We start from the raw sequence: 24033 nt of genomic DNA, 5'->3' as shown, positions 1-24033 counted from the left end.
AGAACATGCAACCTCTTAGATCTGTTTAATAGGTTTTGTTATGCAAATTAAATAATGATTAGAGTTTAACTCCCTCAGATTTGCTTAGTGAAGATTTTATACCCTATTCATCAGGAAGCCATGCATTCACATGGCATTTAAAATAATCTTTCTAGAAGTGATCCCCACAATTTTCAGATGTATGAAAACAAAGTTGCAGCAACATGCATTAAAATCCTTCTTGTAAAGCCTAATCAAATTCTCACACAGTTACTACACCAAGACCAGAGTAAGTTAGCAGGCTCAGCTACCAGCTCACTGTTAACAACAGATTGCAGCAATAAACTGCAATCATGATTTCCAAATCATGCAAAAAACATGATTTCCATGCCTTATTTCTAACAGTCCTGACTAATTTGCACTCCAGAACACAGTACCTTGAAAACAAAAGAATTTAAAAGCCTTACAACTTAAAAGCAAAACAAGAAAAAGAAGAGTAGCCTTATAAAGATATCCTACTCAAATAGTTTTGGGTTTTTTTGGTGTTGTTTTTTGTTTTGTTCGTTTTTATGAAGACTGTTTCTGCCTCTGACTTCCGGCAGAATATTGTATTACCTACTGAAAAATATGAGAAAGAACATTAAACACTGCTATATTGTCACTCACTCCCTACCCAAAGTATCTCATACTGCTCCAAAATTCTTTCTGTAAATTCTACTACATATTACACTGCTGTATAAACTCTAGCTGATAATGAGTTATACTCAATTTGAGTAGAATCATGAACTGAGAGACTTTTCAACCAAGTCCATTGCTCCTAAGAAAAACCTGCTTGCTACAGTAAGTTTTTTACAACTGTAACGAAGCCAGCTCTCAATTCAGTAGACTTGGTATGCAGTTAGATATTCAATTCTACATCAGAATGTTAGGTTCATATTCAGTTCTCAATGTGCAGACAGAGCAGAATAGGCAGAAACACTTGCCACAGAAAATCTTCACCACAAACATTGAAGTTTTCCGAGTATTTAATAAAAAGAACAAATTACAGACCACTAATCACATGCATTTTTACAGAAGTATCCAGATGTTCATACGCCTCTCAGCTCTGTATTACAGTAGGATTTTGTTATTCTACCAGTAGACATACTCAAGGTGCTGAAGTAAATAGCTGACAACTAAGGAGGGTAGATGAGGGAGACAAATTAAAAACCAATACTGGTAGACAAATTCTTTAAGTCATAGGCAAAAAGACTTAAGGATATCTTTTTCAAAAACTAACATTCAGTACCTTTTTAAATTTTCCTTGCCACTTTGCTGCAGACTGCCCCTGGGAGTTAGAATAACATACCGTAAGAAAACATGCACACACCACACAGGATGGAGACACCTTCTCTGTACAATTATGGTTATACTTTCAACCTACAGACTTTTAAACTTTTAGAGAGTCACATCTATCATCAAACATGCTTTTAAAGCATGCTCTTTCAGGTTTTAAAAATTAATAAAACAATGCATTATTGTGTATACAGTCTGTTATTCCTGTAAGACAAGCAGGTGTTGTTAACCACTTAGCTTAAATTAATAAATTACAGAAATTCAGCCTTCAATAGATTTTAGATTTTGACTGTTTAGTGGCATTGTTCTGTTTCATAATAAATATACAGAAATTAGACACATTTTCCCTCACATTGCATTCACTTGCTGACCTAGACAACTTTGCTGCCTAGTCCTCCTGTTCTGCCCTCTGGTACATACCGAGGTTCACTAAAAGCAGCAGAAAGTATCTGATACTATTTGATACCATCCTTTTTCCAGTGAAATAAGACCATTAACAGTAATGCCTTAGACTATGACATGAGACACACCTTAGCTAGAATTTCTCTCTGTGTAAGCTCTTAAGTATTCTTCATCACACAAGGATGTGATAGGCAATACCTACCTACCTCCTACTTCCCATCCCAGAAATCACTGTATATAACCACTTAGTCTGGTTTAAAATAAGATAGACGAGAATTACAACCAGCAGTTCAAGGAAGTGCAGACTTTTAAGTTATGGAAACTATACTACACTACTGTAATGGATTTAACCATGGAGTTCATAAAAGTATACTTGCAACCTTGCAGGAATTACAAAGAAATACAAACCTATGTATTTTAGAGTTCTTGGTTATTAATTTTTTTCCTTGCTGATACATAAATTCTCCTGACTGACATTATCTAACCTGCAGTTACATGTGATCTGCCCCAAAAGCACTACCTACAACCAAATCAGACTGAGCGAACTAAACTTTTCTACTCAGAAAGAACTAAAGGTACCTGCCCACCTACTCACAGAAGCTTGTTTTCTATGAAAACAAACTTAGTTTTATACATGTTGTTCAGCCACATCTAATGATGTATGGACATAGATGAAGTACTTCTACATACTAAGCATCACCAGGATTGATTCAATTTTATTTTCAGCTTTGCTATCTATTTAAAAATAGCTAGGGGATTTAAATACAGATAGGGAATATTCTAAATACCTTAGCAACAGATACACACAAGAGTGATCTGGTTACTATAATCACTGTTGCACTACAGATTCATACAACTATAAACCAGTTTTTACAGGATGCTGAATTATGAGCACTAAAAACCCTGAAGCTTTTTTCTAGCATCACACAGAGCTTTCAGATTATTCTGTTGGAGCATACAGTCATATCAGTGGTTGACAACATCAGTGTGCAGCAACATAAGAATATCTGCTTATGCATTTGAGTCAGCAAAATTCCTGCTGCTTTGTCACAGTAACATATAGGTGTTAAAAAAACACATATTTTTGCTGAAAATTGTATGCATGCAAGGAACAGTATAGCTGTTTATTACAGAACCAACATGCACAAAACAATATATATACGCACGTATTTTTCATTCAAAAATTATACTAAGCTAGGCAATTACACAAAATCACTTTTAAAGGCTCCACACCAAACAAAAGCAGTTGCTTCTTAAAATTCAAGGATTTAGACTAAAGAATTAGCATTCAAAATTTAGAAAATGCAATTTGAAATTGTAAGATTAAAATAAAACTAGAACTACTTAGAAGTTACTCTGACTTTATAATGAAACAACTGCTTCTAAAATGTCGTGTGTAACTAAACCTAGTGCTCCTTAAAGTACTAAACCCCTGAAACACAGCACTTCCTAGCATGCCATTTACTCGCTTCAGAAGTTTCACAAAAAGAAGCCATCATTCATTTCAAATACTCACAGCTTTCTTTCCAAGTTCTGTTTTAGACAGTGTAAGAGCTCCTGCAAGGTAACATCCTGGTCCTGCTCCTTTAGGTATTCTATTCAAAGAAGGAAAGTTCAGTGTTAACACCAGGTTCATTCCTGCCCCATGGGGACTACAATATAGTACCCAAACAGCAAAAGAGCAACACAAGAAGAATTACCAAGCCTAAACACATAGATACTTTCAAAGTATTTAGTTAGGTGCAAAGGCAGCTTGTTAGATGTAGATGAGAAAAACAGGACTTCAGTAACTTACTTGTCATCAGGCAGTGATGTAACAAAGAATGGCTGACTGTGTTTTGGTGGTAATGTCAAACTGTTGGATTTCTTCTTTCCTAAGAGAGCAAGGCTATGGTTTTCATAAATATCTAAGTTCAAGGTACTAGACAACCTGTGAGAAACAATAAATGGAAGGTCTTTGATGCGGTCCAGCTCACTGTTCTGTTCATGACGAATTTGTAACCGAATAGTGTAATCTCCTTTTTCCAGTTTCACAGAATACTGAAAGAAAAAAGTTCTCATAAATGTCAAGATTAAGTACTTTACCACTTATAAAGAAACCCAGAAATAAGACTGTCATGTTCTTCTTGATCCGTATTGCTCTAGCCATTTAAAATATGCTAGATTACTTAGTTTTGGAACCTCCTGAAAACAGACTGCTTTCAAGACTTGATAGTGGCCAAAACACATTTTGGATTGACTGAAAAAAAAAAAAAAGTTTTCAGACCACAATATAGGCAGACATTGTTTGTTCCTATTCTAAAACTGTAATAACAGCTCAAATACTTAAATCACAATTCTTTCTAAACTTGCAGTTCAAAACCTCTAGCAGGTTTGCCTTGATACACTTTCAGTTTACTATGTAGCTTTGGGTGTTCTGTGGTTTAGATTAGAGATTATCTTCTACTGTCCTAAAAACTGTACCAGCTTTCACACTGAGAGACCCCCAGCATTCCTGTGAGATTTAAGGCTGCAGTTCAAAGAGCTGACAGACTCTGTGCCCTGAACTTTTTATATATGCAGTTAGGGCTATGCAGATATCTTCTCCATGTATTAAAAAAAACCCCAAACAACATAAAACAAAAATCTCAGATACACTCCCCCCTCAAAAACCCACAAACCCACCCAACTAAAAAAACCCTGAAACAACCCTAGACTTAAATTTTTAGCTTTGAAAACATTCTTTCATTTCTATCAGCTTAAAAGGGCACGTGGGTGTTTTGAGCACTAACATGCTAAAACATTGCCGTTTTGCTGCTGCTGCTATAATACACAAGCCAGCTCTAAATAGAAAGGCAACTACTTTGCTCCCAGAATCTCCCTCTGCGGGGTTAGGGAGTCATGCTTCCTGTTGGTATTTCTTCCTGGATTAAATAATTTTGAATTGCTTTAGAATTGTTCTATGATGCACAACACCAGAGATTTACAACGTGGTGGCCTACTAGGTGTAAGTAACAGAATACTTCAGTGATTTTTAGATTTTATAGCACCTTAAAAATGCAAGTTAAGGAACAGAAGTTTAAATAATGCAATTTCTGAAATTCCTCTATAAGACTCAAAGACATGCTTTAAAGTTTATCTTTTGTACGCTTCCAGAATAATCAATCTATCAAAATAAACATTACATTGAAGTTCAACTGTGATTTTGGATCGGTAAAAAAAACGTTTCAAAACAAAGAACTACCCAAAATGTTTCTCTTGTGCTTTTTTGTTTAATTCCCTCTCTCCATATGATCCAGACACGTGGTCTGTTCAAGCAGAAAAAGATTACCACAGAGGGTACAGTATCTACAAGTCTTGCGCAAAAAACTCCCTTTGGAGACAGCAACAGGAAATAAATCAAGCTAAAACATTTAAAAGGCTGTCTGATGATAGCAACAGCACAGAAGACAACCTTCATGGATACAGAAGTCTCTGGATCTATCAGCAGAATACAGAAAAGGTAAGATAATGGATTCTTTTCACTTTAACAGAAAAGTTCAAGTATCATCTTTGTAAAAAACACAAAACAAAAGACAACAAGAACTTGAATTCATTTCTTGAGAAATACCAGTCAAAATCACAAGAAATCACAATTTAGCAGCTTTTTGTAGAAATAAAACCACACCGTAACTCTTTCTTCTTCCTTGGAAGACGAAAAAAATCATAATGTTCTATTTCATGAAATCAAACCTGTCATTACTTTTTTCATACAAATATATCACCACCGAACATGTCTTCCTGTGGACATATAAGAACATCATACCTATGCACCAGGAAATTTTAAGGAACTAACAGCAGGCCTGTGAGGTGAAAAATAATGAAAATTTTCACGCTGTGCAAAAACTAGAAAGTAAAACAAACACATTGCTTTGTACCTGGTGTGGATAAGCATCTCCTGAACCCATCTGTCTTTTGTTCTGGTCAAAAATAATCCACAGTTGACTATCAAATTCAGATTCGTACAACAACTCACAAAGAAGTGGACAGCTTGGTGTTACTTCTCCACTCTTAGGCTATTGAAAGAAAGATCAAAACATTTAATCCACTACTGAACAAAACAAACATAATCCTTACACAACATATTCAAAAAGATAGCTGAACTACATCCCATTTCAAGCAACAGTAGCTTCTAAAGAGAACCAAATCAGAATTTTGAGTGTAGAGAGTCTAGGGTGTGAGTCTAGACCTCATTTTTGACAGAAAGCTAAAGTTAAAATCTGGTTTATGAAAACATGTTGTATTTATTAACAACTTTTAAAAGAAACAGCACCCATAACCCTTACCTGATGGAAGTTATAGGTCAAAATCATCTCATATAGTTGACGATTATTTGGTAAAATATCTCTGGAGCCCAAAGGTTTTATTTTTGTACTCACTGGTCTGCAGTTAAACAACAAAAAAACAACAGAAGGTACTCTTAAGAAACATGCATCCTCTATCAAAACTTGTCTTGCTTAAGCAGAAGCATATTCTGAAGTACAAATGAATTCAGCACATGCAGTAACATCTCTTGAAATGTAACTATCTAGGCAGCATAAACTTCTCAGCTAAAATGAATGTTAGTTCAAAACCACACAGTTTAGTGACATTACAGACATTGCCAAAGAAGCCAACAGAACTTAGCAAGCATGTCTAAATGCTCAAAATCAAAGGCTATAAAAAGTGGGAAACCCAACAGACTTCAGGATTAGGAAAAAAAAAAACAATCAGGTTACTTTAAATCTCTAGCATTGGTGCTACAATCAACACTTATTCATAGATTGAAAGATTAATGGCACAGCAATTACAGAACAGAACAAACAGTTGGTAATTGTTTGTTATAGAAGGTTATTATCAGAAGTGAATCTGTAAGAGGCTTTACAGAAATCAGAGTGGTAATACAGAAGAATGTTAGCATACACTTCTTGTGTAGTTAGGACAAGCTATTGTTCAGAGCAGTACAAACACTTTAGAACTTAAGCAAAGAATATAGGCTAAATAATAATGATACAGGAAAATAAGAGCTTTGGAAATAAAGAATAGCAGAATGAAGGTGACCTAGCATCCTTTAAGTTTACATTTCATTCATTCATTCTGACAACCTTTAATTACATGATCAAAATTTTTCTGTAAGATTCTGTCAGCTCTTTCATTGCCAGGAACACAGGCTAGCCACCCAGTAAAACATCTGGGTCAGACTACAGGTCTATTTAACCCAGGCTTCCTAGTCTGGCAGACACTGGATAGACTGCTGACAGAAGACTTAAGAACAGAGTAATACCATATTTGATACGTCTGCCTAATACTCGCCCTGCTTCCAAACATTTTAAACTCAAGAGACCATATGAGAAGCCATCCAGTACATTTTTTCCTCTGTGCTATGACTCATTACTTCATTCAGGAGGCACTACTCATACATTAAATACATAAATATTTCTCACTAGTTTATTTAACTGCAGTTCATTTATCATCAGATGAGTGCCTCAAATAATTACAAGGAGATAAGAGCATTTCTATTTTACAAACCAAGAATGAGGCAAAGGTATAGTAGGGGACTCTTATTTCCTCACTTGAGGCGTATCAAATAGGGTCTTTTGGAATCTAACATTAGGTGGAATGTTCATTGAACAAATTCCTAGCAATCTCAATTCCAGTTGCAAGTATCCAGAAGCCCCCAAAAGAGACCAAAGTCTCCACCAAGAGGCCCAAATAACGGAACACTTTGGATTACTGACCACTGTGAACTTCTCTGGCTCAAGTCTTAAAACTAGTGCTTAAATAGCATGGCACCATTTTTGCCCCCCCCTCCTGGAGTGACCAATTTTAGTAATTGCTGCACTGACTAAGAATTTTCCAAAGCTTTTCCTCCAAATCAGCATCCGTTACAGCTGACAAGATAAATACAATTTTCCACACAAAATTCTGCACCAGATCCTACAAAAACACTTTCAATCAAGCAAGTGACAGATGACAGTCCTCCTGGGTCAAAATGGGCAGGACCTGAAGCAGCTACTTAAACTCATCCCCCCCCCCCCAAAAAAAAAAAGTAGCACCAAGTTAACTCTACAATTTGTTTCTTTAGATATTAAAGTGCTTAAGTGCCTCCATGAGAAGCAAAGGAATATTTTTAAAAAAATATAAAAAAATCTTTTAATTCACTTAAGGAAAATTGTATCAAAACTGGTCATCATAACTGTCAAATTTTGTCCAAGTTAAAAGGAACCAAGAAGGAAAAGGCTGAGAAGTTTTATTAATTGATGCTTCCAAACCTCCTTAAAATTTGACAAGGGTACTACTTATTCTAAACTTCACTGTTAACTTGTTACTGTTCTAACTACATCAAATAGTTTTCCCACTTTTCAAATACAGTTCCCCCAAAACTCTACCTGAGCGTTTGAACCCAGCTCTTCAGATTTATGCAAGGAGCAATATCTTCATACTTCAACAGGGACTGAACATCAAATCGCACGATGCCTTCTGAAGCATGCTAAAGAAAGAGTATATAACAATGATGCTTCTGTACACTTCAATGTCAGATATGGACCATCTGCTATGTCCCTCAAAAATATAATGCAAGCTGTATTGATCCACACTAAGTAATACTGCATGAGTTTGAAAGCGTCACAAGCCTGTCTCTATTTTACAACAGCAGATAAACTGGGACTTGCAAAACTTTAGCAATTGGAGCTGAAGCCTTACTTATATTCCCCTCCACCCACCCCCACCCCCCCCAATAATTTAAGTACTTCAAGTCACACTTCAGGCAGGGCTGGGTTTTGTTTGTGTATTTGTGATTACTTACTTTGAATATGCAATTCAATAAATACAAGTATTATTTATCTAGAATCTTAAAACAAATATTTTGTGGTGCTTCTGCTCAGGATTACGATTACGGAATAGTTTAACTTTGTGAAAAAGAAACAAGACTACAACCACAGGCTCGTGATGGGCAAAATAATTCGAAAGGTTTTTTATCTAGAAGTATCCCACAACACAGCTGACAGTGTATCAGTACTATCAAAATTTATTTTATGAATGTTACAGGTGCTCAAAGAAGGAAAGACAAAACTGTTTGTATTCTCTCAATTTTAACTCTCCATTATTCAGCTGATGTAATCCTGCTGGGGTAGAGGGGGCTGCTGTGCACACCACTACCAGCAGCTCTTTCTTTTCCTGCTCTATTGGTTCAAGACCTGGTACCTTAGCACAATGCACCCACTCTTTCCCCAGTTTATTCAGCTCTTAGAGCCTGAATACATCCAAATTCACCCGTGGGACAGCTATAATTTGCTCTGGCCCTTAGATGAAAAAAAACAGGGAGGAGCCAGGATAAATTAGCATGGTGCTACTTCATGTGGGTATTGCCATCTCAGCTGTCTCCTGAGGGAGGCAAAGCCAAGCGGAGCCAGGCTGCACAGGACAGCAGAGAATACAGAAGCAAGACAAAGTGCTGTAAATATTATGATACTAATGTTTTCAGCAACTTTTTCAGTCCTTTAGTATCACAGAGCCTTAAGAACTGTGACCCATCCACCATGCTTTCAACTGCCCTAAACAATGGCTCTCAAGCCAATCAGCACATCTTAATACTGAACAGAAAATAAATTTTAATGACATTTTATTCTGAAAATGGTATTCAGAGTACTGTCTTTTAGTAATGCTAGTCTAGATATTCAGGAACTGCGGTCCCAGCAAAGTTTATTTACACAAACACTCGCTAGTGTAAGTGTAATTACAATTTTAGCCTTTTAGTATGTCTTTTCTATTAGGGTTGAGTATTTTTGTTTTGTTTCCGTTTTTTTTCCCCACTTATTTCTCCCCTGCTGATTCATAATGAAAAGACATAGAAAACCCCCACAAATAATGGTAATAGGCATTTTTGGAGGACTGAACTCCTATTTACCTATTTTTAAGAGAAAACGCGAACATCTCATGTATAAAGCTACTTCTACTCCTTCTAAATACAGCAAGAAGGAATAAAACTTTTTTATTATGAGATACCACAGGGCTTCAAAGGAACTAAAAATAAAACCTCTGGAAAACTTACCATGTTTAGCTGAGGAGTAGCACAAAGTACACCATGAAAAGAAATTGTGTAATTAATACTAACATCGCTAAGGCTTGCCCACCACCGAGCAACACAAAATTCAATGGTTTTTCCAGCCTGAGTAAAAAAAGAACAAAGTTAGACTCAAGCTTCTGTCTTCCCCTTCTATTGGCACCCACCCTGCCAAAAAAAAAAAAAAAAAAAAAAAAAAAAAAAAAAAAAGGATGAAAATAGACCCCTTTATGTCCAGTTTACTGTAATTGTACAGGTTTGTACAGTACCAAATAAGACATTATACTTGGTCCAGAAAACACAAGACAGCTCCAAAAAATAGTATGGCTGCATCAAAACAAAGAGTGTCAGCATATAACCTACAGAGAAAGGTACAGCCTTAAATGTTATGTCTTCCTTTCCTATCCTTCAAACTAGGCAGACAGGTTAGTTCACAGGTGAGTTTAACATGTTTGTAATATAAAAAGAGATCCCATTCTCTGTCTAAATAAGATGACACGAAGCTTGGGAGGTTTAGTGTTTTTGATTATTGGTTGGTTGGGGTTTTTAGTTAAAAAACCAAAACCAAACAACAAACACGATCAAATTCACAATGTGCAGTGGGACAAACTTAGCTTAGGGTCCCCCACCTGACATTTTCAGAGTGTAAGGGACCGAATAGCACAGAAATCATAACCACTCTTAGGCTTTAGAGCTATACAACTAAATTAAACAAGGCAGGGGACAAACTTGAGAAGTGGACACTGTCATCCACACCTCTGAACTGTTACCTCACTCCCTGGTTTCGTTTTGGACTCTTCAGCCAGCATTATTCAAGCTAAGCCTGCTGTGTCCAAGTAGTATGAATGTAAACTAGTCAGTTTTCACCTGGCTTCAGCATCAAGCAGATATCCCAGATCATCAACCTTAAGCGCTAAAGGCAAAATGCCCTGAACTACAGCTATCCAAAGGAAAACAAACTAGTTTGTATAAACAAGTACCAACAAACTGAAGAAATTAAACACATATAAGACCATTACAAAATAATTAAGAAATACTAGCAAGCTATTAGAGCCCTCTTCAAAACTGAAAACCAGATGCACTCACTACTGTAACAAACATATGATTCCTTTGGTTTGGGGTTTTTCTTTGGCAAGATAATTCAGAATGAGTTATGCTATACTGCACTATTACTTCCTCTCTCTTCCCCCACGCCACCCTAAGGTAACTTACCAAGACAGGAAATGCTTCAGTCACTGATCCTTTTTCTGGTAAGGATGAAAATTTGTAGAACTCATGACTTCTGTATGCTTTTTGTTTCACTAGCTGAACGGCATGAAGCACAAACTTGGCAGTCACATCAGCTGAACATGAACATACTGTCACTTCTAGAGTAAAGAAAAAATATTAATTTTAGTTTCAAAAGCCAAGAATTTTAGAAGGAAAGCAGAGATTCACCAGAAAAATACTACTTTCACAAGTAATTTGTAATTTAAGAAATTATGGAGCCACTTGGAGTACTGCATATGTGAATAATGCTTATATATCAGTTACTCGCAAAGACCCTTTCAGATTAAGGAAAACTAGAGTTCAGAGATCAGGTGAAAATTAAATAGTTAGTACAGATATATTATCTGTATGGAATTCAGCAGCAGTCTGTCCTAAATTGAAGAGTTGTATCAGTAACTTCAGTCTAAATCAAAGATTCTTGAAAGGATTTAGTAATCTCACACAGGAAGGCGAGAAAAAAAAAATATCTTTTTTTTTCCTCCTTGCAGAATTACAAGCTGCTTGCCCATTATGAAAATCACATTTTCTTCAGTTAAGATATCTTTCAACACACAATCTATACACCTGAGGCCGAACTCAGACAGTAATACTTTTCCATAAACATGAGGTATTCTTCCATTTACAGGCAATCACTTCAGATTGTATTTGCTGGTTTCCATAAGAATGAGAATCAGGATTCTACTATACCAGAAACCATGAGAACTCAAAATCACTCCGCTAAGAGATTAAAATCAAATAAATATTTTATGTATTCATGGGTCAAATCCTTCAGTTCTTATTCAGGCAAAACTCAAAATGATTTCAAAACAGCTTTGTCAAGTCTGACAGATGCAATTTTTAAATTTATGTAGTCATTCTCCTCACCAGCCCATGTAGCTCCCTGTGGAACATCGATGAAATGCCTTCGTATTTGACCAGGTTTAAAATGAACATCTGTGTATGTCAGGTCATAGCTTGATGATTCATCTACTCTGTATGTCAAAAAAACCACAAACAGTAATCAAACAAGCTGTGAAGTCTTTTAAAAAGTATTTTTAAATGCAAAAACACTCTGAAAAAACAGCATACCATGAGTATATTTAGTCCTCAGCACCAATTATTTTAATTCATAGTAGTATAGAATCTGACAGCATAATATATCTAAAAGATTTAAAACATCAGCTCCACCACCTTACGTAGACACACATCCACTCCAGACTCCCCAGTTACTGGCCTTAAATGTGACTATCAAAGAATCCTAGTTTTCAGTGGATCTGCTTTTCCTGGCTGAGTGAATTTCTACTAAAGTGAGCTAAGGTATATAAGAAGTAATATTTCTATGAACGTGTTAGAGGAAAGGTAAATATTTCCCCCCTCAGGGCAGATTAGCCACTGAGTAAGTTTAATAAGAAACTACACTTCCTTATCATTATCACTGTATTCATATATTAAATCAATGATGGGCACAATACTAACTCTCTCTACTCACTGTGTTAAATTAATGACGAAAGCTTATCCCAATGTTCACCTGCCAAATAATACCCCCTGCCTTCATGTACTGTAGTCTACCAGTTAAAAATGAAAAAATACCAAAACAAAACCAAACTCCAGTTGAACCTACACCTATCAGTATATTAATTGATACTCTGGTCAACAAGCCAGAAGTATTCTGATGGACCAGTAAGCTGCTGCCACTGTGGCTAAGCCCACCAGAACCCACTGCCTTCTAGCTGCCAGGACCAAAACTACAAAAAAAGCCACTGCTGTGTTAAGTCTGCTGGGAGAATTTTTCAGATCTCTGCTCCCTTATCAATGTTCGTAGGAAGTTCAATAACTCTCAGAATAAGGTGGTAAAATAGATGACAACAAGTAAAGTGGGTAAATCAAACTAAACTTACAAAATATGGATAAAGTCTGGGTTTACTGACCTTGTTGGTATAACAACAGTTATTGGAACTCTGAACAGAGGGCCTGCATTAGGCATTGCTATATCATAGCCACACACCTAACAAAATAAAATACAGCCACTTAAAATCTTGGTCAAAATAAAATAACAGAAGACAACATTAAATTTAAACCAGTTACAGAGTATTTTGAATCTTTGTAGTTAACACTGAGAAAAAGAGATCTTCATTTGACAACTGTTACCCTACAAATAGTACAACAGCAACATTCACCAGGAAAACACCCCAAAATTAACTTTCACACTTAATACTAGTTTCAGCCTTTCCCCGCAAGTTTTTAATCTTTCATCCCACATTTGATAGTCACTATATCAAAAGCTCAACCTAGGGACAATTCTGAGTTGAAACTGACAGCCTTATTATTTTTATTTCAGCTATTTTTGTTGTTGTATTAAAAATATTTTAATCCTTGCTTCCCAGGATTATGTTTGAGAAACTACGGTTCCATTTACCATCCCTTTCATGGCCAAGCTATAAATGCTATCTCTGAAAATTTTTTTCCATCATCACTTTGCTCTCAGTGTTCTTTTCTCATCACATGTTCTCAGTGATACCTCAGAAGACTTTCAACTCTAAGCATCTTAAGCAAGTCACTCCTAAAAAGCAAGCTGGTATCAACTTCATTATGATCAACTACAATGCAATGGAAACATTTCTATGTTAAGACAAGGTTTGGGATGAGGATGGAGCAGGCTGAAAAATATTTTTTGTTGGTGGGTTTCTTTTGCAGGAGTGAAAGAGGATGTCTGGGAAAGAAAATGAGAAATTTAATGGCTTTCATATTAGATTTGTCCAAATTTGAACATAGCTGCTCAAAGTCCACAAAACATTTCTGCTGTACACAGCCATTACCACACATTTTCCTCCTTCACCTTCCAAAATGGGATGGGGTAGATGTGAGGAAACAGGAAAACAGGTTGCATCACTGTACTCAAGCAACTCCTCAAGGTAAAGCAGAATCTTGGGTCCGTATAAGACTGCATGGCAACACCACAAAGCTATGCCTGTCCCTACGCCACCACAGAATGACAGAAATATTTAAAACCACAAATCCCTGTCCTCAATAATGCAGAACTAAGCCAGACAGTCAAAGGTGAAAATATATCCAGAGAAAAACCTTTAATTAATGGTTATTTATTTGGTTTATATGTTCTATATCCTTTTATTTTTAAGCACAGATGGTCCAAAGTCCCATTGGCATGCGCTATGCTACTTTGTATAGCATAACTATTGCTGAAATCTGGATTCAGTCTATACAGCAACACGGAGTGTGGTCTGTACAGCACACAGCTTTTATTTCCTTAAAAATTAGTTCGACATAAAGTTGAGAGACCACATGAAAAGGAAAGGGCACAATATCTTGCTTAGAACACCAATGCTTCAATACCTCTGTATAATGCAGTCCTTCTCTCAGACCACGTGGATCCACACGAATATTTATGTGTCTACACTGGTTCATAAGCTCTAAATGACTAGGACACTGGATCCACGGTGCATTTGAAGTTAAAGCTAAATGAAGCTGAAGAGATATTCTTTCAGTGTTTTCTGTCAAGAAACAGATTTTAAAAACAGTTCAATAACACAAATGTGTGCTCATATTTTACTATAACACAGTATTTGCCATTTAAATGTAACAGGAACCAACTCCTTAGGGCCCCTGGATGTCAGAATCTCCACAAAGGATGATGTTCAATATTAATTATTTTACATTGAGAAAAATAAAATAGCAGCAGTAAAATAAAGTAATATACAGCAAAATAAAGGTTGTACCCAACTTTGAAATATTCCCCCTGAAACAGTCAAACGTTGGCTAGTAAGCAATGCTTCAGTTACCCACAACATATTCTGGAAGCAGGTATAAACTTTCATGTACAGATACAAGTCTTGCCTAATAAAGAGACACAATAAAAAGCAACTGCACCAATTCTGATGGTTATACTAATAACTAAATCACGTTATAAAGCAACCTAAGTGAGAGATAGTTTATTAAAAGTTACCATGATAATCTAGCCTGACTTTGCAAACAGTCAATTCAGCTGATTTCACAAATAAGCTTCCATGTTAGAAAAGCTTCCAGAAAAGCATCCAACCCTAGTTGAAATGTTCTCTTCCTCCAAAGATTAATGAAACTTTGAATTTTTTCCCCCACATTCCTACTCCTAATTGACCTTAGCTTAATTCAGACGTTTCATTACATCTTTGTTTAGTAGAGAAAAGAGCACTTCATTATCAGATGCAATTCCCTCATAGGTACATGAGAAGCAATAAAAGCTCAAAGACATCTTGAACAGACAGACTGAGCAGATCAGTCTCCCTTAACCTCTTATTACAGTTTCTTAGACTCAGTCTTGTTGAAGACACCGGACACGGCAGAGAAACTGGACAGGTACTAGCAGAACAACAACATCATACTACAAGGCAGTCATAAATTACAAATCAACTGTTTGCAAATTATTTGCTTCCTGCAGAATAGCCTATCGTATGATAATTTCATTTTTCAGTGTCATACAGCAGAATTTAAAATTTCATTTAGTTTAAAATAAAAAAAAATTAAATTAAAAAAATTAGAAAATCTACTGATTGCAATGTAACCTGTCAAACAACTAAGTTACTCTGAGTCAGTAACCTGTTCCAATTCATACCCTTTCTTCCCCTAAACTCACCCCTTTATCACATGCCAACTTCCTTGGGAATCACTGGTTTCAGGAAAGGAATTAATCTAGTAACAAGCTCTCACATGGATCGTTTTTTGAATACAATGTAATTCAGTCTCTCAGGGAGTTCCAACTTGTACTTAATAAAGCAGGGCAAAATGGTTTACAGAGAAAAGACGTCAAACCTTACTTTGATTTGCACAAGTTACTTTAACTCTGTTAGTAACTAAAACCTGTATTAACCCCTGTATTGCCTTCAGATATATTTATGTTTATCCATTATTAGATACCGAATATACATCTAGTTTGTTAAACTAACATTTTTCTCAGGTTGTGGAAACTTATATAAAGTCCAAATTTATAATTTATAGTCTTAAATTAACTGAGAAACTAATTTCTGGGTAAGTTCTTCCATCTTTAGAAGAGTAATCATTCTTTGTCAATGGTTATCTACATGGAAGTGCTGCAGTTACAAGTCTGAGGTTAGAATGGAAAAGTTGTTTAGCTGCATGCCTTCATTTACTACAAAATTTAGAGCTGCACTTAGACCTTTTACGGCACAGATTCCTATCGCTCCTCCTTATCACAGCTTTTTATTTAAAGAGTATACTTTATTTCCCACACCACCATATATAAAAGCTCTTTCCTACCTGTATTCTCAGGAAAGACAGGTTCTATGCCAACCCCATGATCAGAAGGTGCAGCTATCTGGGCAGGATCTCTGAGGTAGATTCCACGGTTGCTGCCGACGGTAACTGTAAAGCCTACGTTATTTATGAATGACGTGTTCTGAATGAGGTAGTCATAGGCTTTATCAACCTGTTTAGTAAAAACACATTCTAAAGCAAGAAATTTCAAAAGTAATTTATGCATATTATCTTCAATATGAAGCACGCACAGCAAAAAACAGTCAAGTAACCCACATGCTACCTGACCCGCACTGACTGAACCTTACACAATACTCTGTATAGAAAATGAGGCAACATTTTCAGCATGCAACAGGCACACAGAACACAGTCAAAAGCATTAAAAAGACAAATCTCCTATGCCACAAATCCAACAAAAGATGCATAACAGAAATTTTCAGAGATGATTTCAAAGACAAAGAGGACTTCAAAGGCCCAGAACTAGAATACTGATTTAGACACCTTTATCATACGTAGAGCAACACTAGTTAAGCATTTAAACATTTTAATACAACACAGGAAGTTCAGCAGTTCATAAGAGACAAGCAATATGGGATGCCCATTTAAGTTTTATATACCGATATAAAGTAAGAGAATCAGGTCATGAAATCCAAACTTGGATTTATGTAAATAAGCTGCCACAGCAAACTGAGATGACAAGTTCACCTTTTTCATTTAAAAAGACAGCCTTGTACCTCGCTTTCTATTCTACTGACTCCAAAAATATTACATTCTTCACAGTGAACTACTTTCACCAGCAGACATTAGGGCACTCTCCTTTGAGACAAGTCCCAGACCAGTTTTAACCTCATTTTAACACGCTTTAATCACAGATTACTAAATCCTGAAATACGACTGCTGCATTCAATTTTTCTGTGGCAATGTTTTTTTATTTGATATGGTTACCACCATTGTTGCCTTCTGTATCAAACTCTGTTACATATATGCTTAGTGGATGGGACCCACTAGGTTCTAGCATCAACAGAACATGAGTTTTGGGCTAAGCATTTAATACCTAGCATCTTTAAGCATGACAGAAGAATCTCAGTACCTCTATTTGGCTAAAACAGGAGTGATTGTAGGCAAAAAATAGCAGCAGCTCTTTAAGAACCTAAGCTTATGCACTTGTCTGTTACTGTGCCTTCCTCATACAGAGGATCACATCACAAATTTCCAAACTACTTAGAAATCCACAGGATACAATGAACACACAGACTTTTCAGTGTAGGCAAGCAATGTCATTGCACAACTACAGCTGTACTGCTTTGTGAACCAGCGTGGGTATCTATGTATTTTCACTGCCCAGAACTTACAGTTCCAGCTTTTGTCTGCACAGAACAAATTCAAATCTCTCTGACAACAGCATAAAAATTTTTGAACACTGGGGCAGAATTTAAGCATCTAAATCCACATGTGGGTGACAAAACCCCACATCCAACTTTTATGTCCATGTACCTTTTTGATCAGTCTAAGAATGTGTCTAGTTAACACATTTATTCTACAGTAACTCCATGCTGAAACTGAAAGAACTATCTCATTCCTCCCGCCCTCCCACTACATTCCCTTCTCCCTCGATTGTAGCTCAGAATCAAGTAGCACGGAGCAAAATGAGTAAGCTCATCTAGAAAGCTGCTCATTTTTTGTGGGTTAGGTTTTCACTGGTAGTTATTCATATTACGTTGGGGTTTTTTGCTAGAAGGTACCTGAATAATACCATGTCCTTGTGCAAATACTTCTATGTTCTCAGCTTTCACAGCAGTATTTTCTAAAGCTCTTCTGACAGAATGAACAGTGTAGTGAATATCATTAGCTTTGAGTCCTGAAATTAAAAATAAGGGTATTATTTGATACAACAAAAAACTGTGAAGTTACAGCAACTTTTTTTCTTTTTTGTTAAGGGGAAAAAGTATCTAATCTCTTAGGTTACGCATCCATATTTAACATTGTAGCACATTACCTGACAACACTAATGCAATGCCTCCACATGCGTTGGGAGAAGACATGGATGTGCCATTCATGAGTTGTGTTCCTCGGAGAGTCCAGTTTGGAACAGACGCAATAGCACCTCCTGGGGCACTGATACTTACTCCAAGGGCTCCATCAGTGCTAGTGTTAAAACAGAATGGTTGGAAAAACAAATATTTTTTTTCTGCACACTGTATCTTGAAATCATCTGTGCACTTAAAAAAAATAATTTTAGCTTTAGAGAACATTCACAAGTATATTACTTCACTAAATCCATTAACCCATTAAATCCAAGAAAAAGCATACCACTAAATAGCAATTTAAAATGTCACATTAATTATCAGCTATGCTGGTTTTACAGTGGAAGTTTTCTAAACGTTCAGTCCTTCAATACTCTTCACCAGGCTTCAGTTTAGTCAGTGAAATACCTTCTGGGATTTGAATTAGAAAATGCATGCAAACAAACTTATTAAACATTTAAATAAATTAGTATTCTACATAGCCTATTTAACAGCTATTATTTTTAAAGAAAAATAGTACAAGGGAAAGTAAGACTATAAAAGATCCCAAACCCAAATCTCTTAATTTTATACATTGCCACTTCACTACCAGGTCGAATTCTGAATTACAATACAGAACCTAAGACAAGGAGACCTAGGGGAGAAGACAAAAAAAGGAACATCAAGAGGTGGATCAGGATCAGCTGGGGCTAAGACACCTCTCTTTCTTGCCCAAGCATATTTAAGAATGGAGTGAGTTCCGATGGTGCAGTTAAAGCAGCATCTAGTTTTCACCTGTACGAGCCAGATACAGTCCATCTTCCTTGCTCTGGACAGACAAAAATTGCACCACTTGAATAAGGACAGCACTGTACCTGAAGCTATTAAGTTCTGTGGAGAGGCATGGTATTTTAGGGTATTTATATTCCACACTAACAGCTTCAATATACCTAAAATCTGTCTCAAACCAGAGTATTCAGTATGATACTGTAATGTAATGTTTGTATGTATTTTATGACAGCCCTATAAAACAGGTCTGTATCATGACATTTCTGGCCAAGAAGTGCTCAGAGTACCTGCCTGAAAGCCTCTAATGCGTACGCAGACAGACTGATGCCCTAGCCCAAGCCCGCTCTAGCAAAGTTTTAGGAACTCTCCAGTCACCTGCATGTTGCACCGTATACAAGAGGAATCCTATTTTCACCAGGCTTGTGCCTTTCAGCTGACAGATGTCTATTCCGACTATTTTACAACGCAAAGTGACAAAACACACAAACCGTAGTTTTTATATATAAAGTCTGTATGTATGCTGATATTAACTACGATTCTTTCTCCTGAAAGCAGAGACCATATTTCTCTTTTCCCTGCATGAAACATGACAATTCTACATAAGGTTCTCTGAACAATATACTTGCCTGTAAATACACAAACACCATGACAACTAACTTTAAAGACCAATGCTAATAGAGAAGTGTTTGCTATGTAATCAGTGAATAAACCAAAGACCAGGCTGAAGCTATGTTTTTTATTTTTTTCCCTTCATCCAATACTACTGTAGGCAAAACTACAAAAGACAGTATACAGTAATTCCACATTTTGCAAGAATTTCAGTCTAAACACAGGCAAGACCTCGGGAAGAGACACTATTCTTTTTTTCTTCTTTTAGCTACCACATTACTACCCAGTGCTTCTGAGACATGACATGAAATAAAACCTGAAGTTTACATTGCCCCCAAATTTTCTTTTATAGATCTTTGAGATAATTTTCAATAACATAAGGTAGAACAGCATTTTTTTCTGCCTACTCACAGTTCTACTGGACTCAAGCAAAATCCTCAAGTAAATTGTGCCATAATATGAATGTCACTGAAGCCAGAAGCAATACCACTGTAGTAACAGTATTTCTTTCAATTTCCAACACTAACAGAACAGTTAACTTCACCACACTAACTTAATTAAATAAACACTCTGGGAAACAAAATCCTTTGAAAAAATAGAGCTCAGAAAACCCACCAAATTTCTGAACAACTTTTCAACAACTTTTATCATCTCTGAATAGGTTTGTGCTTATCAAATACACTTTCCTGAAACGTATGGGTTGTGCCGAGGCAGTTCTCCCTCCCTAGGCATTCTGGAGTCCAACATACAAAAGCCAAGAACAGGTTACCTATGCTCTTCCCACGGAAAAGAAACACTTTTATTCTGGTATTAATGACCAGGTTTTTAGATCCTGAATTATATAATCTGAACCCTGAAGTAATGGATTTGTTCTTGTAGTATAACCTACCTAGGCCCTCTGGATGACCAAGTATATTGATTTGCTGGCAGTTTTTCTCTTAAAGAGTATTCAGCAACCATCATGTCAGGTGATACATAGGCACCAACACCTGTCAAAAACATTCAAGCATTTCAGATGTACAATTAATTTTTATTGAAAGTGAAAATAAAATATTTCTCTTTTTTAAATTCAGTACTAGAAGACTTTTTGCTTTACATTTAAGAATGGAAACACACATTTTTCATCTCATCAAATCCAGGCATTTTTACAAATGCAACTTTTACAAGTTACATTCACCAGCAGCAACAGTCTAAGTGAAGTCGTGGGTTCAGACATTTACAATTTAAAAAAATAATCTTGGAATCGTCAAACAGGTCAGACCACACAGACTTCTTTTGCAAATCTTATACAAAGCCACATCAAATCAAGACCATTCACCACCTACCCGTTTCCTACATGAGTAAGGTCTTGAATTGTAAGAAAGTAACAATCTAACTTTACTCACCTAACTGTACAGCAAGTGCCTCCCTCATAATTAATCTTGCAGCCCAATAGTCCTTGATACTTTTTTAGATTTAGTTCAGCAATCAACCAGGATCTCAAACATGTAATATAACTACAAAACTTGAAAAGACAGAAGCTGAAGACTATCAAAATTTTTTCTCAAAACAAGCTGTTTACCTATTACACTAGATGTAGTTCCACCAGGACATCCTACTGTAGAAAGGCAAGGGCCGTTATTTCCTGCACTTGAAACATAGATTACGTTGTGTTTCCACACTGCTTCATTAATAACTTCACAAATTCTCCTGGTGTAAGAGAAAAAAAATAAGTAATTTAATTAACAGCATTGCCTTCCTCCCACAGGACAAAACTCCCATTTCTAGTAGAACCTCTGTGACCAGCCACAGAACAAAGAATATTACACAGCCTGCTTCCCACACCTTGTAGAGGCAGTTCTAGTAGAAGTTGACCACAAAAAAATACCCTCTGGTTTTAAAAAGGAGCAACAATTATGTAGCAATAATAAATTTCAAAAAAACCCCACAGATTACGTGGTGTTCCAACTACAAAAAACTTATTATTCTAAAATATTTTTTGTATTATAGATCAACAGTACTTGCATCAGGTTTACTTAAATTCCAAAGATTGTTAAAAATATAATGCAACAGTTTAATATATATGAGTCACTTAGGCCTGGATAACTTATTCTTACTGACAGTTCATTTATACAGCGCTCAAAAAATGTATTTTAGCATCACAGAAATGGAATTACTTTGTATCAATCACAGCAGTACTTACCCAGAATTTGGCCAATGTGTCGCCTCTCCATAGCTGTAGTTGACAAGATCACATTTGTATTTTATTGCTTCTATCATCTGATAAAGTAAAAGTCAAAATACATACTAGTTATAGAATAAGTCACTTAAGGAATGGTAAAAAACATCTGCTTAAACTAATCTGCTACAGATGTAAGAAAAAGGAATAAATTTCTTTTGACTCTACAATAGTAAGTAATTTACTTCAGTCAGTTAAGTGGCATTTTCCCAGTGAACAAACAGAACAAAACTACCCACTTTCTGAAGTCTTACTCTTGCCATGTTCCAAGCTATATATTAAGACGCTATCCTAAAAAAAACCCTGCAGACATCACTAGTCTTGTCCAAAGTGTGTGTCCTCTAGAACATAAAAATTCTCCATTCCTGTGCAGTTCAGTTAAATTCCCAAAAGTCAAAAATGTTATTGTACATCTTCATGTTACTATAGCAAGATATTGTATTTTTGGCCCATTTAATCTTCTACTTTCAGTTCCTTTTCTTGTGTAAAAATTTTCCCTGTCAACTCACTGTATGGAAAAGGTCTTGGACCTGTCATTATTAAAAAGGAATGACATTTTCCCTCACTCTTAAGAAACAGACTTAAAACAAATGCAGCCACATGGGTAGATACTAGTATCTATTCTAGCTTTATTTAAGTATACAAGTATTCTATAGTTATTTAAGTAACTATAAAAGAAATACACTCACAGCACAGAGTGAGGAACTGTAAATAAGCAAACAAGTAACTTTACCCATGCATCAAGCTCGCCAGACACACTGCAAATCTGTCAGTCTGAAAAACCTTGTAAGTACTCTATGCAACAGAAGTCTTGTTTTCTATTAAAACATTAGTCTTAAGATATATTCTAGTTGGTTTTGCAGGGTTTTTTGGTTGGTTATTTTTGTCTGTTTAGGACTTGGGGGCGGGGCGAGGTTTTGTGTTTGGTTGTTGAAATATTTTTGTTGGAAATACTGTAGAATCATGCACACAGCCTATAAAGCAAGTAGAACAGAGAATGTTCTACAATTCAGTCACACTGCTGAATTTAATCATTTATTCAGTAAAATACTCACAGCTCTTATTAGACCAGTGCCAGTTTCCATTGTACCTAGTCTTGTATCACCAATCTTGATTGCAAGAATCTGAGCTCCAGGAGCCACACCATTTCTTTCTGGTTCTTCTGGAAAGTACCCAGCTGCAATACTAGCTACGTGTGTTCCATGTGCTCCTGAACAAATGAAAAGTTGTATCACTGTATTTATATGTATCACTTCATTTATACAAATGTAGTGCACTACAGCTCAACTTTCACATATTGAGCTGTTAAGTTTATAAATCCAGTCAGTGGCCAGTCACAAACGGTGTTCCCCAGGGCTCACTCCTGTTTAATACTTTCTCAGTGACCTGGGCAAGGGGATCAAGTGCACCCTTGCTAAGTTTGCAGACACCAAGTTGTCGGGGGGAGTGTCGACCTGCTTGAGGGCAGGAAGACACTGCAGCAGGATCTGGACAGGCTGGATCAACAGGCTGAGGCCGACTGTGTGAGGTTCAACAAGGCTCAGCGCCGGGTCCTGCACTTGGGTCACACCAACCCCACGCAGCGCTGCAGGCTTGGGGAAGAGCTGCTGGAAAACTGCCTGGTGGGAAAGGGCCTGGGGGTGCTGGTTGACAGACAGCTGGACATGAGCCAGCAGTGTGCCCAGGTGGCCAAGAAGGCCAGCAGCATCCTGGCTTGTGTCAGAAACGGTGTGGCCAGCAGGGCCAGGGCAGTGATTGTCCCCCTGCACTCAGCACTGGTGGGGCCGCACCTCAAATCCTTGTTCAGTTTTGGGCCTCTCACTACAAGAGGGACATTGAGGCGCTGCAGCATGTCCAGAGAAGGGCAACAGAGCTGGTGAAGGGTCTGGAGCACAAGTCTTATGAGGAGCTGCTGAGGGAGCTGGGGGTGTTTAGCCTGGAGAGGAGGCGGCTGAGGGGGGATCTTATCGCTCTCTGCAACTACCTGAAAGGGGCTGTAGGCAGGTGTACTCTTCTCCCAAGTAACAAACGACATGACAAGAGGAAACTGCCTCAAGTTGCACCAGGGAAGGTTTAGGTTGAATGTTAGGAAAAATTTCTTCGCTGTAAGGATGGTGAAGCATTGG

The 24033-nt window shown here is 36.8% G+C and overlaps 1 protein-coding gene across 3 annotated transcripts in view; it reads right to left on the bottom strand.

The window, feature by feature from the left end:
* TPP2 (tripeptidyl peptidase 2) overlaps positions 1 to 24033 on the bottom strand; it is a 54541-nt gene that overhangs the window by 18510 nt on the left and 11998 nt on the right. For 2 of the 3 annotated variants that reach the window (XM_080375651.1, XM_080375649.1), the window contains exons 7-24: positions 22963 to 23117; positions 21872 to 21948; positions 21251 to 21378; positions 20579 to 20678; positions 18285 to 18433; positions 18031 to 18146; positions 16292 to 16460; positions 14375 to 14532; positions 12952 to 13028; positions 11909 to 12015; positions 10988 to 11142; positions 9764 to 9880; positions 8103 to 8203; positions 6021 to 6117; positions 5613 to 5750; positions 3512 to 3756; positions 3233 to 3311; positions 1268 to 1306 (exon numbers count right to left, since the gene is read on the bottom strand). In XM_080375651.1, coding sequence (XP_080231777.1) covers positions 1268 to 1306; positions 3233 to 3311; positions 3512 to 3756; positions 5613 to 5750; positions 6021 to 6117; positions 8103 to 8203; positions 9764 to 9880; positions 10988 to 11142; positions 11909 to 12015; positions 12952 to 13028; positions 14375 to 14532; positions 16292 to 16460; positions 18031 to 18146; positions 18285 to 18433; positions 20579 to 20678; positions 21251 to 21378; positions 21872 to 21948; positions 22963 to 23117 — 2207 coding nt within the window. The remainder of the gene's footprint in view (positions 1 to 1267; positions 1307 to 3232; positions 3312 to 3511; positions 3757 to 5612; positions 5751 to 6020; positions 6118 to 8102; positions 8204 to 9763; positions 9881 to 10987; positions 11143 to 11908; positions 12016 to 12951; positions 13029 to 14374; positions 14533 to 16291; positions 16461 to 18030; positions 18147 to 18284; positions 18434 to 20578; positions 20679 to 21250; positions 21379 to 21871; positions 21949 to 22962; positions 23118 to 24033) is intronic. The other variant, XM_080375650.1, reaches the window with a different exon arrangement.

This window comes from Falco punctatus, assembly GCF_963210335.1.
Source record: "Falco punctatus genome assembly, chromosome: 2".
In the NCBI taxonomy this organism is placed as follows: Eukaryota; Metazoa; Chordata; class Aves; order Falconiformes; family Falconidae; genus Falco; species Falco punctatus.
Note: the sequence above shows the minus strand (reverse complement) of the source record. Positions and strands in the feature narration are given on the sequence as shown.